This window comes from Taurulus bubalis (assembly GCF_910589615.1).
Source record: "Taurulus bubalis genome assembly, chromosome: 7".
Taxonomy (NCBI): domain Eukaryota; kingdom Metazoa; phylum Chordata; class Actinopteri; order Perciformes; family Cottidae; genus Taurulus; species Taurulus bubalis.
In genome coordinates this window covers 17884540-17897914 of record NC_136595.1, presented here as the reverse complement: position 1 = coordinate 17897914, position 13375 = coordinate 17884540, and the positions used below count along the sequence as shown (strand labels likewise).

The following is a 13375-nucleotide window of genomic DNA, read 5'->3' as shown; positions in this document are numbered from 1 at the left end:
GAGATTTTCTTTTATGGCTGTCAGATGACCGGGCTGTGCTTTTTCAGAACCGTTTAAAAAGCAAGAGCCAATGGAGGTGACATTTCAATTAAAAAATATATATCTCTTTTGAAAATGGAACACGGCAACTTTCCTTGAGATTTTTGCTGCTGCTTTTAAATTCACTGAAGCAGCTCATGCCAAACATTTATGAACTCAATATAGATAGACGTGTCCACCAATGGTGCGTACGTAAGCACAATTTCATCGTCCTTGTAGATCTGCCTCCTGCCAGCATCACTTATGACTTTTTACATTCAAAGCCATGAGGATCAATACCAACTGTAACAAGGATGCTGAGAGTTAAAGGTTCACACGAGCGCACCTCTTCTAACCTTAGTAAATATGTCTGTTTTTTTCAGTTGGCATATGATTTTGTTTTTGATGAAATGCTGGTGAAAGCTAATGGCGGAATTTGTTGAGTCAGTGTGTTTTTAGAGAATTCACATTAAAGCATTTATTTCAGCATCTTTCTTGAGTTGATTATATCTTCTGTTCTGCTGCTGCTTAATGGTTTTTCCCTTTCCGGTCTTAACATCATTATTTTTTTGTTGGCAGCAGCATTTCAGCAGACATATACTGACTGAGTCATACGGTATTACAGAAAAACATAAAGAATTCCCCAAAAATATTTTTGGGGAATAGCCTTTGTGCTGGCATTACTGGGTTAGCCATTATGCTATAACGTTACTGGGTTAGCCTTTATGTGAACGTCACTGCGTTAGCTTGTTTAGCAGCGGCCCCCATTTGTTCTCTGGCTCAGTGGGTGTGTGTTCATGAACGAGTTAACTCCTGCACTTCTCTGTCAGCCCATTTGCCTTTGATGATGTCATTTTTTTCATTATAAGTTGTTGTTTATATTATAATTGGAGCTAAAAAAAGTCACTCAAAATGGCATTCTAAGAAATACGATCATTAATAATAATTGTTGTGCGGTCACAATAAAAATGGTGATTTTTAGAACTTACTTCTAAGAACTATGAACACATTATTTGGGTCTGTGAATCCCATGTATTCCCCCTCTGGTCAAACTAATCTGTGAGAACCACAAAGCCATTTCCTGTCTATTTTCACTTCGGTCAAACTAAGCGATCTGTGAAAATGACCTTTTCTTGTCCAGCATCACATTCCTAAAATACACGTCAAGTGTGAGATTAAACTCTGTGTTTATAGCATCTCAATGTGAGAGCTGGCAGGGTTGACATTAAGGGCCCCAGGACCATTTATAACAAATAAGGCGTGGCAGAAATGCTATAAAAATGAACATCAATGTTGACATCCATTACAACCAAGCTATATAACATGACACTGTACATGATGTGTAATACTTGAAAGGTCAGCTATACTGGAGTAATTTATGTTTGGTTCATTTGCATGTCTTATACATGAATTACACTCAAATCAAAGGACAATATGCCCCATTCAACATTATTTTGTAACACACAGACCACACAACCAGATATGAGATTTCGACTGCTGGTATTTTTCACTGTAATTCTTTACTGGTTCTCAACCTCGACAAACTTTAACCAACTGCAAACTACTTATTTACCTTCTCATTTACTCACTCTAATTTGCATGGCCAATAAAACACAGTACACACACTGTTGCTGTTTAATCTCAGGTCTCTCTCTCTCTTGTAGTTCAATTATATATTGTTCACTATATGGTAAATATGAAGTTAGCTTAGCTTAGCACAATACTTAAAACAGGGGGAAATGGCTAGCCTGGCCCTGTCCATCACAATTGTCCACCCTTTATTATAAAATATGTCTACCAACTCTTCACTAATTAATTAGTTATGCCTTGTTTTATTTTGGATCTGTCCAAACAATTGAAGTGTAAAAACAACAAGTTGCAGTGGCAGTGACTGAAACAGTCAAGAAACAGTCCGGCACATAACTGCACAAAAAATGCAATTGTCCGGGCTACATTCATGTGTCAGGTATAGTCATCAGCTGTTTGAGGTAAAAACTATACTTGAAAGGGTAAATGCAAAACTGTAAATAGGAGCGAGCACTTTTTCCCGCCAGAGACAGCTGGACTCACGCATCTTTCGCCTCTCTCATCGCTCTGGTATGTAATATACTGTAGTTCTCAAATACTGACAAACATGACTGTGCTGTTTGGAGTTGATGACACTTCACAGGATTTCTGGGAACCAAAGTCAATATTTCAAACTCCTGCTGCCATTTTTGGCGTCACAGTCACCGACACACTGCAAGTCGCTCCCCTACCTCTTAACTAAAGATTTGCGTACGTGAATGTCATCTACAACTTCCGATGGAGTGCAGACGGCCTGATGCAAGTGGGTGGTTTCTGTTTTTCATCTATGACACATCTGCAAACAGATTTAAGTCACGCATTAGAAGTCAAAACAGCTACTTTGTTTATATTGACGATTTTGGCTGCTCTTTTGTTATTCAAACTGGCGATAGCACACATTACTTAGCAGTGAATGTAATTTCATATCCATTTTTGTAAATTCATCTGTCATTCCTCCGCTTGTTTGTATCAGACACTTTTACTAATGTTTGAGGCTCAACTGATGAAGATATATTCTCTAAAATTGGCCCTGGCTAACTGAAGGGAGCTGACAAACACTGAAAGCGTTTTCTGGAAAAGTCTAACCACACTCGGTGACAAGATCCCAACACGAGTCACCCTGGAAGCGATGGGAGCAGAATTTCAAACACATCAATAGCACCTCTTCTTTAAATGCAGAGCATTTCCAAGCCGTTTCCATTTAGACCACCTCTTCCCCTGAATCTACAGTTTGACTGGACGTGGCAGGTTTTGTGAAGTCTTCTGAGATCGTGTTTTTGGTTGCTAAATTGACACATCAACCGTGGGCAGAGATTTGAAGGGTAGCATGGCTTACACAAAATGTTAATGGCTGATTCAGAAGACTCCCAGATGAATAAAATCCATTAAATTGGGTATAGGTAACAAAAAATACAATTTTCACTGAACCAAAACCGTTAAAAGATAACCGATTACAGAGAACCAAAACATTCAGTCTCTTGGAAATGTTATTGATGGTTTCGTCATTAGGACGATTCATTCTCTTTTCATCCATTGGCTAAAACCCCAGCGTGCTGCCTCCCACTAGCCAGGCTAAATGGGATGTGGCTTATCGACTTGCCACGGTCACTGATTACACTGCTTCTGTGTTTTTAAAGAGAGGTGGTTGAGAAGAAGTGAGAGACAGAGACTTAGACTGCAAACAGATTTTAAAGGATTTCTGAGTTACATAAATGACATTGATTGTGAGTTGTCTGTCCTAAATGAAGTGTATTCTTGGTTAGTAATGTGGCCCCCCCACATCACTACCCTGGAATACGCTTCTTTGATAGCATGAACCATGACCTTTGGAAAATTTAGCTTTTGTCTTCGACCCAAACACTTTGACATGAGTTCAAGAACACACATCAAGTGCTTCAGACATTATTCATGAGAAACATTTAGTACAAATACTCCAGTAACATTCTTCAGTTGCTACTATAAAAGAAACGTCATCATTGCTGGGAAAATCTGCTCCAAACAAGGCATATGCTTACCGAATACTCCCTCATATTGGCAAATGTCCTGATTAGGCTCAAACGTGGGGAATAGGATACCTCTCCTCTTCAGGACAATGCATATACTTGATGAAGCATAATATCAATCGTCTTTAATATTCTGTAACCAAATACACACGATTTATATTCTTCATGTTTGAATGGAGATTGTTTGTAATTAATACAATTATTTAAATGGTTCTGAAAAGCCTCAAAAATCTTTTCGCAGAAAATATTTCTGACTTGACAGTAGGTGGCGGCATTAGCTACGCCTGTATGAGACTGGTTAGTTTGACTACTGCGGTCGTCAATACATTTTACAAAGGAAACCATGCCACCCAGAATTAGGAAATGATTAATACAGATTACAGCTGCAGTTGTAAACAGGACAGTGCCATTTGGAGACTGTTCTGGGCACCAAAACTAAGATTCAGCCTGAAGTAAACAAGTTTTATAGAAAGATTATACATGAAAACAGAGTTGTGGCGTTTTTCCTGCAGTAACTTGTATAGTATAAGTCTTCATTGTATAGTAATACGCCCCATTAATGGCCCTCCAAACAAAACTTAAAATAAAAACATTAAACATAGCAAACCCAGCATAAGATGAGAATGATTACAACCAATGTTAGAGTAAAATAGGCATCAAAACAATTATCATGCAAACATTGTATATTATTCACAGAGAGCATGATTTTTAAAGTTGTCCCCTAATAGTTTAATTTCTGCCGTTTGTGCGCTGAACCAGTGCCAAGTGTTAATCTGCGATGATTTGAGACTTCAGGTACTTCTTACTGACAGACTGGTTAACCTCAGCCTCGAGCATGTCCTGTAGACGTTTCATTTTGTCTTTGGGTGCTATAAAAAGACAAGAGGAGAAGAAAAAAAAAAAAGGATCAGTGAAATTAATACTGTACAGTCAACACATGAGGCTACGGTTAATAAAATGGTAAATTTTTTCCTGAAATGACAATCACATCCTCTTCCTCTCTTTGCTTCATTAGCTCAGGCAAGATGCCAAAATGTCTGCTATAATAGCAAGTCAAAGGCAGGTTAACACTGCAGAGAAAACTGGTCAATAAAAAACCATAGACCCAGCATTTTACAGCTTCGTTACAAATGGCACAGACCCATTGGAGAGTTTGATATGATTAACCAGCAGTTTGTGATTCCAAAACTAACCCGAGGATGAGGACTATTGTCTGGAAATGTAACCGCCTGCCCCAATCTGACCTGCCGTCCCATCCAATTAAAAGCTTCACCCATCAGAGGTGCCTTTTCCCCGGACCACACAGTCATTATAGATATTTGTCTCCATTTAATTTCCATTTGCTGCAGATGGGCAACAGAGGGCTTTCAGAGACATTATCTGATTCCTGAGAAGAGCTTCAGCCCGCCATGCAAGATACAGCTGCATGAGGTGGCAAAAAGGTGTTTTAGGAAACAAAAATTCCCTACTGATGGTATATGCAGTCCATAGGGAGGAATTAGTGATAAATTGTTCACAAGCGGCACACTAGAGCTTGACTTTATGTTAAATTCTCAACCACCTTCATATGCCAAATTGATTCTAAACCAGCTGTTGCATTCTAGCAGTTTCATTAGTTTCTTTTTTTTCTCCTTAATGCATCTATGAATAACAATAATTCAATCAAAATGTTTTATGAAACCGCCGCCACCCTGCCAAGTCAAAAAAAATAAAAAAAAGACAGGTGCAATAAAACCTCAGATGTTGATGCCAGCCTTTTGAGCAGAGAGAGAGGTGATAAAAATGTAGATGTCTGGACAGGATCAGGCCAGATCTGAGGGCCAACAGCACACAGACGTGAGAAAAGCCTTAAAATGGATTCAGGGAACACTTGAGCATTTCTGATGAGCCATCTGTTGCTCTACTTCGCCGAACAAAAATACTGACAAGAATCAGGCAGCTATTAAATCAACATCCATGTATTTTTTAGATATTATGAGCATTAGAGTTTAAGAATACAAAGAGTGATATTGGGAGATGGCATAAAAACTATACAAGTTGTGAGGGATTTGCTAACCAAGTGTAAATGGAGGAAAATGCCCAGTGGACCACACCTAAAGTGACTTACCCCAGACTGCTGCAAAGACACAGAGACCTCACAGTGCATGAGGGACTTGGTCATTCAGCAAGGGGGGTTCATCAGATGGGTGGATACAAAGTTCACAGCGAGCAACCACTACATACTTAACTCAATCCTGGTCTGCCACTCTTCCTGGCCTGGCTCTCCCTAAATGTTTCCCAAGATAATTGCTGCTTCTTCTTCAGGCCGGATTTGTCTAAATGTTGACAGACATGTCTTATTCTGCACTTTACAGCTCAAATATATAGTTTGTTGTGTGCCTAGAAAGTAAACTATTGCTGGCTCGTTTGGTTAACTGCAAACATTTTGTTTGTATGTTAGAAATCAGATAATCCACTCTATTTTACTTTGAAATATATATTCCCTTGAAAGCACCAGTAGTTTTGCAGCTCTGGGATCAGATATTCTGAGATTAGATACAACGCTGTACTGGTAAAGCGCACACGCACACACACACGGCATCTGGACCTTCTTCACAGCAGGGCGGCGACTTCTAATGAGCCAGCAAGTGACATAGGAAGGGAAGCCAAATCTGGATGGCTTGTTTAATCACATGTTTTCTGATCTAGGTTCCATTTCACAGTTTGTGTTTTGGTACTCTAGATACCCAAATTGATGTGCACAGGGCTAAAGATGTCAGTTTTTTTCATAATACGTTCCCTTTAAAAGCAGGTATTTTTTCCACACCAGTTTTAGGGAAAAGACATCAAACTCATTATTAAAACACAGATCTAGACCAGATCCATTTGAATTAAAACAGAACAAGGAGCTGTGGTTCCATAGTTATTCAGTCCTGCTTAAAACTTGAAAATGACTGAAAATAATTCCAGACTCATAAACTTGGAGGCATAATTTAACTTTTGAATATTAACAGAAACCACATTGGTTTGATGGACTATCTGGTACTCCACAAGTGTCGGATGTTACTTACAGCTGCAACCAGCGCTTGTCGCAGGTCTTCGATGATGTCTTCCTCATCTTCCAGACCCACAGACAGTCGGATGAGTGTGTCACTGATCCCCAGGACAATCCTCTCTTTTTCTGGCACTGATGCATGGGTCATGATGGCCCTAAATTATGATAGAAGACAGTGAAACATACATGAGTCATGAACAAAGCATCTTGCTGTTTTAACAGAGATCAGAGCTTAGACCTTGGAAATAAGTGTCAATTAAAATCAGTTTGAAAGAGTCTCTTAAGGATGTTCTAGTCTAGGTATATGCTGTCCCCTTGTGGTGCTACTCGGCATTACATCTTAGATAACAGCTGTTGAACGTTGTATGTAAGAAACTGGCTCCACAGGCAAACGATCCGGTATCATCTGCTATCCTGAAATGTTGTGCATATGATCTTGCCCCCATCTATCATGATATTTGTGAACGGCCCCTTGCACAGCAGAGGGGTAAGTCAGTTGTGTGCCTAAGAAACACAACTCAAGCTGTCTAAATGACTGACTCGGTCATAACTTTTTCACCTAGAGGCCTTTAACACCTATACAAGGGTTTTGTTTGTTGTTTACAATTCAACTTTTAATACTATTCTCCCAGTCAGGCTGTATGGCAAACTCTTTCACATGAGAGTTGAACAGTTCCTGTGTCAATGAGCCCTTGACTTTTTATTGGAGAGGTTGCAGGTAGGTATTCTTCAAATCCTTTACTATCAGCACTGGGGCTTGACAGGACGTGTACTGTCCCCACCCTGTACAGAATGACTGTTTTCCCACGCCCAGTCTGTCATGATGTTTGAATTGATTGGTGATGAAAACACATTATTGTTTTCTTCCTCAAACAATGATGAAACAGCTTACAGGGAGGAGTAACAACCAGACAGACATTCAGGTTCCAGCACAGCACATATCCTGAAGCTGTGAACCTCCTACAACACTACTATTTCTCTTTCTTTGTTTAGGTAAGCTCGCAAAGACAAATTCCCTAAAATAATATCATGTAGTAAAATAGTAAAGAGTCAAATTCTGCATGGATACTTACGGATGTTCTGCTAAACTTTCATAACCGCCAAGACTCTCAGCTATCGCAAATAACTGAAATAAAAAGACAACAGAGGACATGAAGTGGAACATAGTGCAGGATATAAATAATGTGTAAACCTCAATAGAAGGAATAGAAAACATAGACACGTAACCAATCACAGACACTAACCAAGCCATAGTAAAATGTTGTCTATGTGAGCATTTGGCCTCTCAACATTGCCCCCTTCCAAAACTCAAAACCAAGCTTTCCAGATAAAATAAAAAAACTGTACTGCCAAATTACTTTGAGGTTACTGAGGAAGGCGCTGGCGTGATCGAGATCCCCCTTAATGTAGAAGGTGATCATCCCCGGACATCCGGTGCATTGTCTCTTCACCACTTCATGCTGGGGGTGAGAGGGCAGGCCTATGTCGAAAGACGGAAAACTTGAAAAAAGTCAAGTGGTGATTACATGATATTTCTGGACATGTGGGGTGTAACAGGTTTGAAGACGCTTTGCTGATGAACTTATTATGCCGACATAAAGGTTACAAAGACGACAATGTTTTACTCTTTATGCAGCATGCTGCTTATGAGAAAAGTATGGGTCCTGGTTTGTTTGGAGTTGGTCTGTTGGTGATGGATTCCTACACACACCATGACATTTAGAAGTAACATTGGGTGTGTGTGTTTGTAAAAAAAGAAAACATTGTACGGTTTGGCAGTGATAACAGGCATGCTAGTATGTACTGTATGTATGCATGCATGTGAGAGAGATTACCTGGAAAAATAACCCGCTCCACTCTGGGATCTGCCTCCAGAAACTTTGCGGCCGCCATGCCGTTCTTGAAATGACGCTCCATCCGCAGGTGTAGCGTCTTCAGTCCTCGGTTACACAGGAAGCAGTCGAAGGGAGACGGTACACAGCCCAGAGCTGAACAAAGGCAAGATTAGGGACCCAGATTAGGCAAACGGCAAAAGCATAAACAAATACTTCCTTCTGAAAGGAAGTTAATTGGTGCTAAACTTTGGCCTCAGGGGCATGTTTTGGTTGTTAAGTTTGTGAATGTAGGTCGGGTTGAAAGAACCAGTCCACCAAATACAGAGCGCGGCCATAAAGTGATTTTATGACACAAGATCAATGTCCTTAAATTGCACCTAATTTCAGATGCATAACTGGTAAAAATTTGAGCCAGCAAACATGTGGCTTGTTGTTTGATACATTACTTTTAACCATAAAACTTTAATAACAGACTTATTTTAACTTTCTTATGCTATTTATACTGCATTTATTGTCATGCACCGATCACCTCGCAAATGTACTTTATGTGCAATACACCGTTTCTCACTCTGATTTTAATAAATCACCAAGCAAGATACTTGGTGACCTTCAGACAATTCACTTATTGTTTCCGCACTCGTCTACTGGAGGGTGTATCTGATGAACCAGCCACTCGCTGATGTCACCTGATGATTGCCGTTTTGTCAAAATGCGTTCCATTACATAACTGACACATTTTGTCAATGCAAGCGCAGCATAACATGTTGTTATTTCCACTCACCATTTTGCAGAAACTTCAGTCGCTCAAACAGATCGTCCCGGTTCATTGAGGCCAGACCCATTACTACGTCACTGTGACCTGACAGGAATAAAAGAACGATTGATTATTAATACAAGTCATTTGGGAGTAGAACATCTTTGCTTTGTGTGTTGAGAGTAAGTTCACATTTCAAGATGTAATATAACAAAATATTGTAGGTTATGATTGGATTAATTGGATTGAGATCTTGATAAAGTGGGAAAAAGTACACAACCTACCATTCATGTATTTGGTAGCTGAATACATGCAGATATCAGCTCCCAAAGCCAAGGGGCGCTAAGAGGTCACAAGATAAACAAGTTAATAAATTACTTGTTTCCTGGAAATTGTATACTGGAATTTTGACTGTTTTGAACTCATAAGAGCATGAAGTAAATCTGTCACTGTCACCTGGAAGTAGGCAGACATGAAGGTATTGTCCACAACCACCACTATGTCTTTGTTGTATTCGTGGGCCACGTCAGAACAGGCCTGGATGTCCACAACCTTCATTGTGGGGTTGGTGGGTGTCTCAATCCACACCAGCTAGACAGAGAAACAACATAAGGGAGTGTCAAAAGTGTGGCAATACACACATCCCAGCAGCATCTACTGAGTCATAACAGTCAACACACAAAAATGCTGATTCATGATGACTGCTTCAACTTTGGCCAAAAGAAAATTATACACCTGATTATGACACTCTAGCGAAATCAGACCGAACTACAAAACACACTAGCAATAGAAAAAGGACACGGAGCACTTCATTTTTTTATCAGTCCTTGACTTACTTTAGTGTTGGCCTTCAGAACAGCCTTCAGCAGCTCCGGTTTTGTACAGTCAGCAAAAGACACCTCCAGACCGCTTTCAGCTGCAATTCTTTGGAAGTAGCGGTTTGTGCCTTTGAAATTGAGAGACTGAAACTTAGTTAAACTTTTTTTTTTTCATGTGCTTCAAAACCAGCTCGCACTATATATATACACACACTTCCACTTTCACAGTGACAACCATTTTGTACAAGTGGGGAAATTGTGAGTTTCTAATGGCATTTGTAAATAGTTAGTGTTGCATCACATATTTCGACACAGTTTTACAAACAGGTGTCTGACCTCCGTACACGTCGTCCATGCAGACGATTCCGTCACCGGTCTTGAGCATGTGGGTAATGGTAACTGTGGCTGCCAGTCCCGAGGCAACGGCAATGCCTGTGGAGGAAAACACATCCTATTAAGACCACAAATCCTTTTTTACAGCAACAAGTGTTTCCAGTTTGCATTTCCTCCATTATGGTTGAGATTTAAACCATGATCTATTTTGTTAAATTTTTCCTCTTCGTGTGAAATATGCCTGTCACGATTATGTGAGCGTCAGTTATGATAGTCATACTTACAATACTTTGCCCCATCCAAAGCAGCCACGGCCTTCTCAAGACAGTTTCTTGTAGGGTTCCCACTCCGGCTGTATTCAAACCCCTATATCAAAAACATGATGAGAAGACATTTCAGCCACCTTAAATCTACATTTGTAATAACAGACCGTGTTTAAATGGAAAAAGGGAGGTGTCTATGGCAGACGGGTTGTCATAGTGTGTATGAATACATTTGAGGTTCCCAGGTGAGACATCAAAGTGAAAGGGTTTATCAACAGAACATCAATACCTGTACAAGATGAATTAATTACGCCTTTATTTATCGCTTTGAAACGTGTTTGTGCGTCATCTTTGCACAATAGGGCTTGAGCAGACATGTGTCTGCAAGAATATTTGTTTTCATTTTAGATTCTCAAACTCATGAAAATTTGGACACACACGTCAGAACTGCCAAAAGTTGCAACATTCTGCGGTGACTGGCCATGGGCAGCGGGCTCCATTAGCGAATAAACATGAAGGGTTTTGGAAATTATTCAGTCAGCCATTCTGGATTTTGTGCGTTCATTTTAATTTTACAAACACGTTTGAGGACTTTATGATGGACAAACACCCAGAAAATGTTGCACTTATGTTCAAACTACTAATTATTTTAATTTGGCTTGGGCATGGCAAGTCAGCTAAATTACTTTGAGTGTTGCACACAGTAAAAAAAAAAAATTATCATGTGTGCTTTACATGTATTTTATGTAAACTCTTTCAAACTCCTTTTAGAGGGTTTATCAGATTGCTTTAATTTTTATATGGGATAACTCTTTCACTAATGCTGCTAAATTGTGAAGGAAGTCAAATCCTGCCCCCAAATTCCACATGGTGGATGAGGGTCCAGGCCTGAAGACATATACATGCCCATATTGAGGCAGTCATAGCACCCCCTACTGAACAGGATGAGATGGAGATCTTCCGATTTCCCTGAAAGTTACATGGTGTGGTGTAAATGTGATGTACAGAAACATGACTTTTATATAATTTGTGTGGGCCTGTTCGCCGCTACTTTCAACTTTGATTTACTGTTATAATAACTTTAATATGTAACATTGATAACTGGGGTGGAAGAAAACTAAAGATGTTCTAGTTTAAATTATTTTAGAAAGTAGAGCCTAAAATGAGTTTGTTTTCTACAACGACATACACACTTTGATTTGTCTTAATATGAAAAACATGAGGTCTGCCAGTTTAATAAAAAAAAAAATTCTGAGTCTAATAACTCAGAAACATTAAAGACCACTCAACTCGATTGTGCCTTTGTGTGAAAAATAGAGCTGACACGTCCAGACTTGTAACTTTTTGTTAACTGTTAAACAATTGACTAACCTATAATAACTATAATCATTCACAGAAACAAAGGCCAGTTGTAAAAGTTAACCTTGATCCAAGTTAAAATGCCTAATACCTAAATGGCAGGGAGAATGATAGTGATGGGAGAAACAGCATTTTAGAGAAAAACTAAGTTAAGATGTCTCTTTTCACATATATTCACTTTTGACTGAGGAAGCAGAAGAGCATTCACAGCTGTGGTGATTTATTTGACATTAAACAGATAGAAGAGGTTTGACATTAACAATGCATTTGGCTGCTGGAGTTTATTTAGATTTTTGCAGTTGTAGATTATGATCCTATAGTTTTGTTGTAGTTTCTAGTAAAAAAAAAAAAATAAATCACTATTTTCTTTAATTGTTCACAACTAAAGTTCACAAAGTAAAAAATTCACAACTATGCCCAATCTCGCTGTATTTATATATAATGACCATGGAAATACCAGCCATTTCAATTAGTTTACTATTCCTAAGATTACATACTTAGGCTTCCTCGTGTGTTTTAAACATCCGATACAAATGTATCACGAAGACTTTAGCGTTACTAATAACGCATTTCCAATACTCAAATAATAAAAAAACAACAACAATAGTCCACTTGATAATAGCTAACCTTTACAGCCGCACTAAATCCTCGTGCATAACGCAATATGGTCTGCTTGACGCACGCGCATACCAGAGGATGGTCCCCATCACCCCCCGCCTTAATTAAGTAACCAAGGCATATCGGACTACTTACAGCATGGTTCCCCGGTCCGACTTGCTTGAACGTGGTAGACAGAGAAATCGGCGGCACTACAGCCATTGATTTCCATTGCTCCGGTTCCTGACCGATGTGAATTGCCTCTGTGGCGAACGATTTGTACCCCGCACTGAAGCCGGCGTACAAATCGCTCTGCTCGTCCTGCTTGTGGTTTTGATCCATGACAATGCGCTCCGCCAAGTGTGTACCAGCGCAGACGAGGGATGAGTGTGTATTAACATGGTGTGGAAATGGGAGAAAGCAATATAACTGGCCCTGCGCTACTCCACGTGAGCCAATCAGCGCCCATCAACAAGCGGATGAAGGCGCTGATTGGTGGCTCAGCGGGGGCGTCCAGGTTACGTCACGCTTCACGTTGTGTGACTCTTTGTGTGCGTGTTCCGTCTGTGCGGTAATGATGCAACGTTTCCGTTGTTTCAGTCGGGGAGGGGACACGTTGTACGCTTCAGCTCTCATTATATCACAATTTTACTTCATGAACCGAGTTGTACTGCGTTCAAATAAATAAAAACAAATGTAAATGCCGTAACAAACCGAATGAATAATGGATGTTTTAATGAATTAATCATGTAAGCTAAAAGAATGAACAAAATGGAAATATCTCTGTATTCACTC

General features: G+C 39.7%; 1 protein-coding gene across 1 annotated transcript; it reads right to left on the bottom strand.

Moving 5' to 3' along the window:
- Positions 1 to 3187: 3187 nt before the first annotated feature.
- Positions 3188 to 12932, bottom strand: LOC306739025 (cystathionine gamma-lyase-like). The gene is made up of 12 exons (XM_079220966.1): positions 12737 to 12932; positions 10646 to 10727; positions 10365 to 10460; positions 10047 to 10156; positions 9667 to 9801; positions 9495 to 9552; positions 9238 to 9315; positions 8457 to 8609; positions 7980 to 8101; positions 7695 to 7747; positions 6638 to 6776; positions 3188 to 4456 (listed from the first exon to the last, which is right to left on the bottom strand). The coding sequence occupies exons 1-12, from the start codon at positions 12920 to 12922 to the stop codon at positions 4439 to 4441; spliced, it is 1230 nt and encodes a 409-aa protein (XP_079077092.1). The 5' UTR covers positions 12923 to 12932; the 3' UTR covers positions 3188 to 4438.
- Between the last annotated feature and the right edge of the window lie 443 nt (positions 12933 to 13375).

What these genes read in the sequence shown, in the direction of transcription:
- LOC306739025 (XM_079220966.1), bottom strand. Translation starts at nt 12,922, where the DNA reads ATGGATCAAAACCACAAGCAGGACGAGCAGAGCGATTTGTACGCCGGC. An exon ending in TTTGGATGGGGCAAAGTATT is followed by an intron (nt 10,461 to 10,645) that starts GTAAGTATGACT and finishes TTTCCTCCACAG; the next exon opens with GCATTGCCGTTGCCTCGGGA. An exon ending in CCTTCCTCAGTAACCTCAAA is followed by an intron (nt 7,748 to 7,979) that starts GTAATTTGGCAG and finishes TTTTTATTTCAG; the next exon opens with TTATTTGCGATAGCTGAGAG.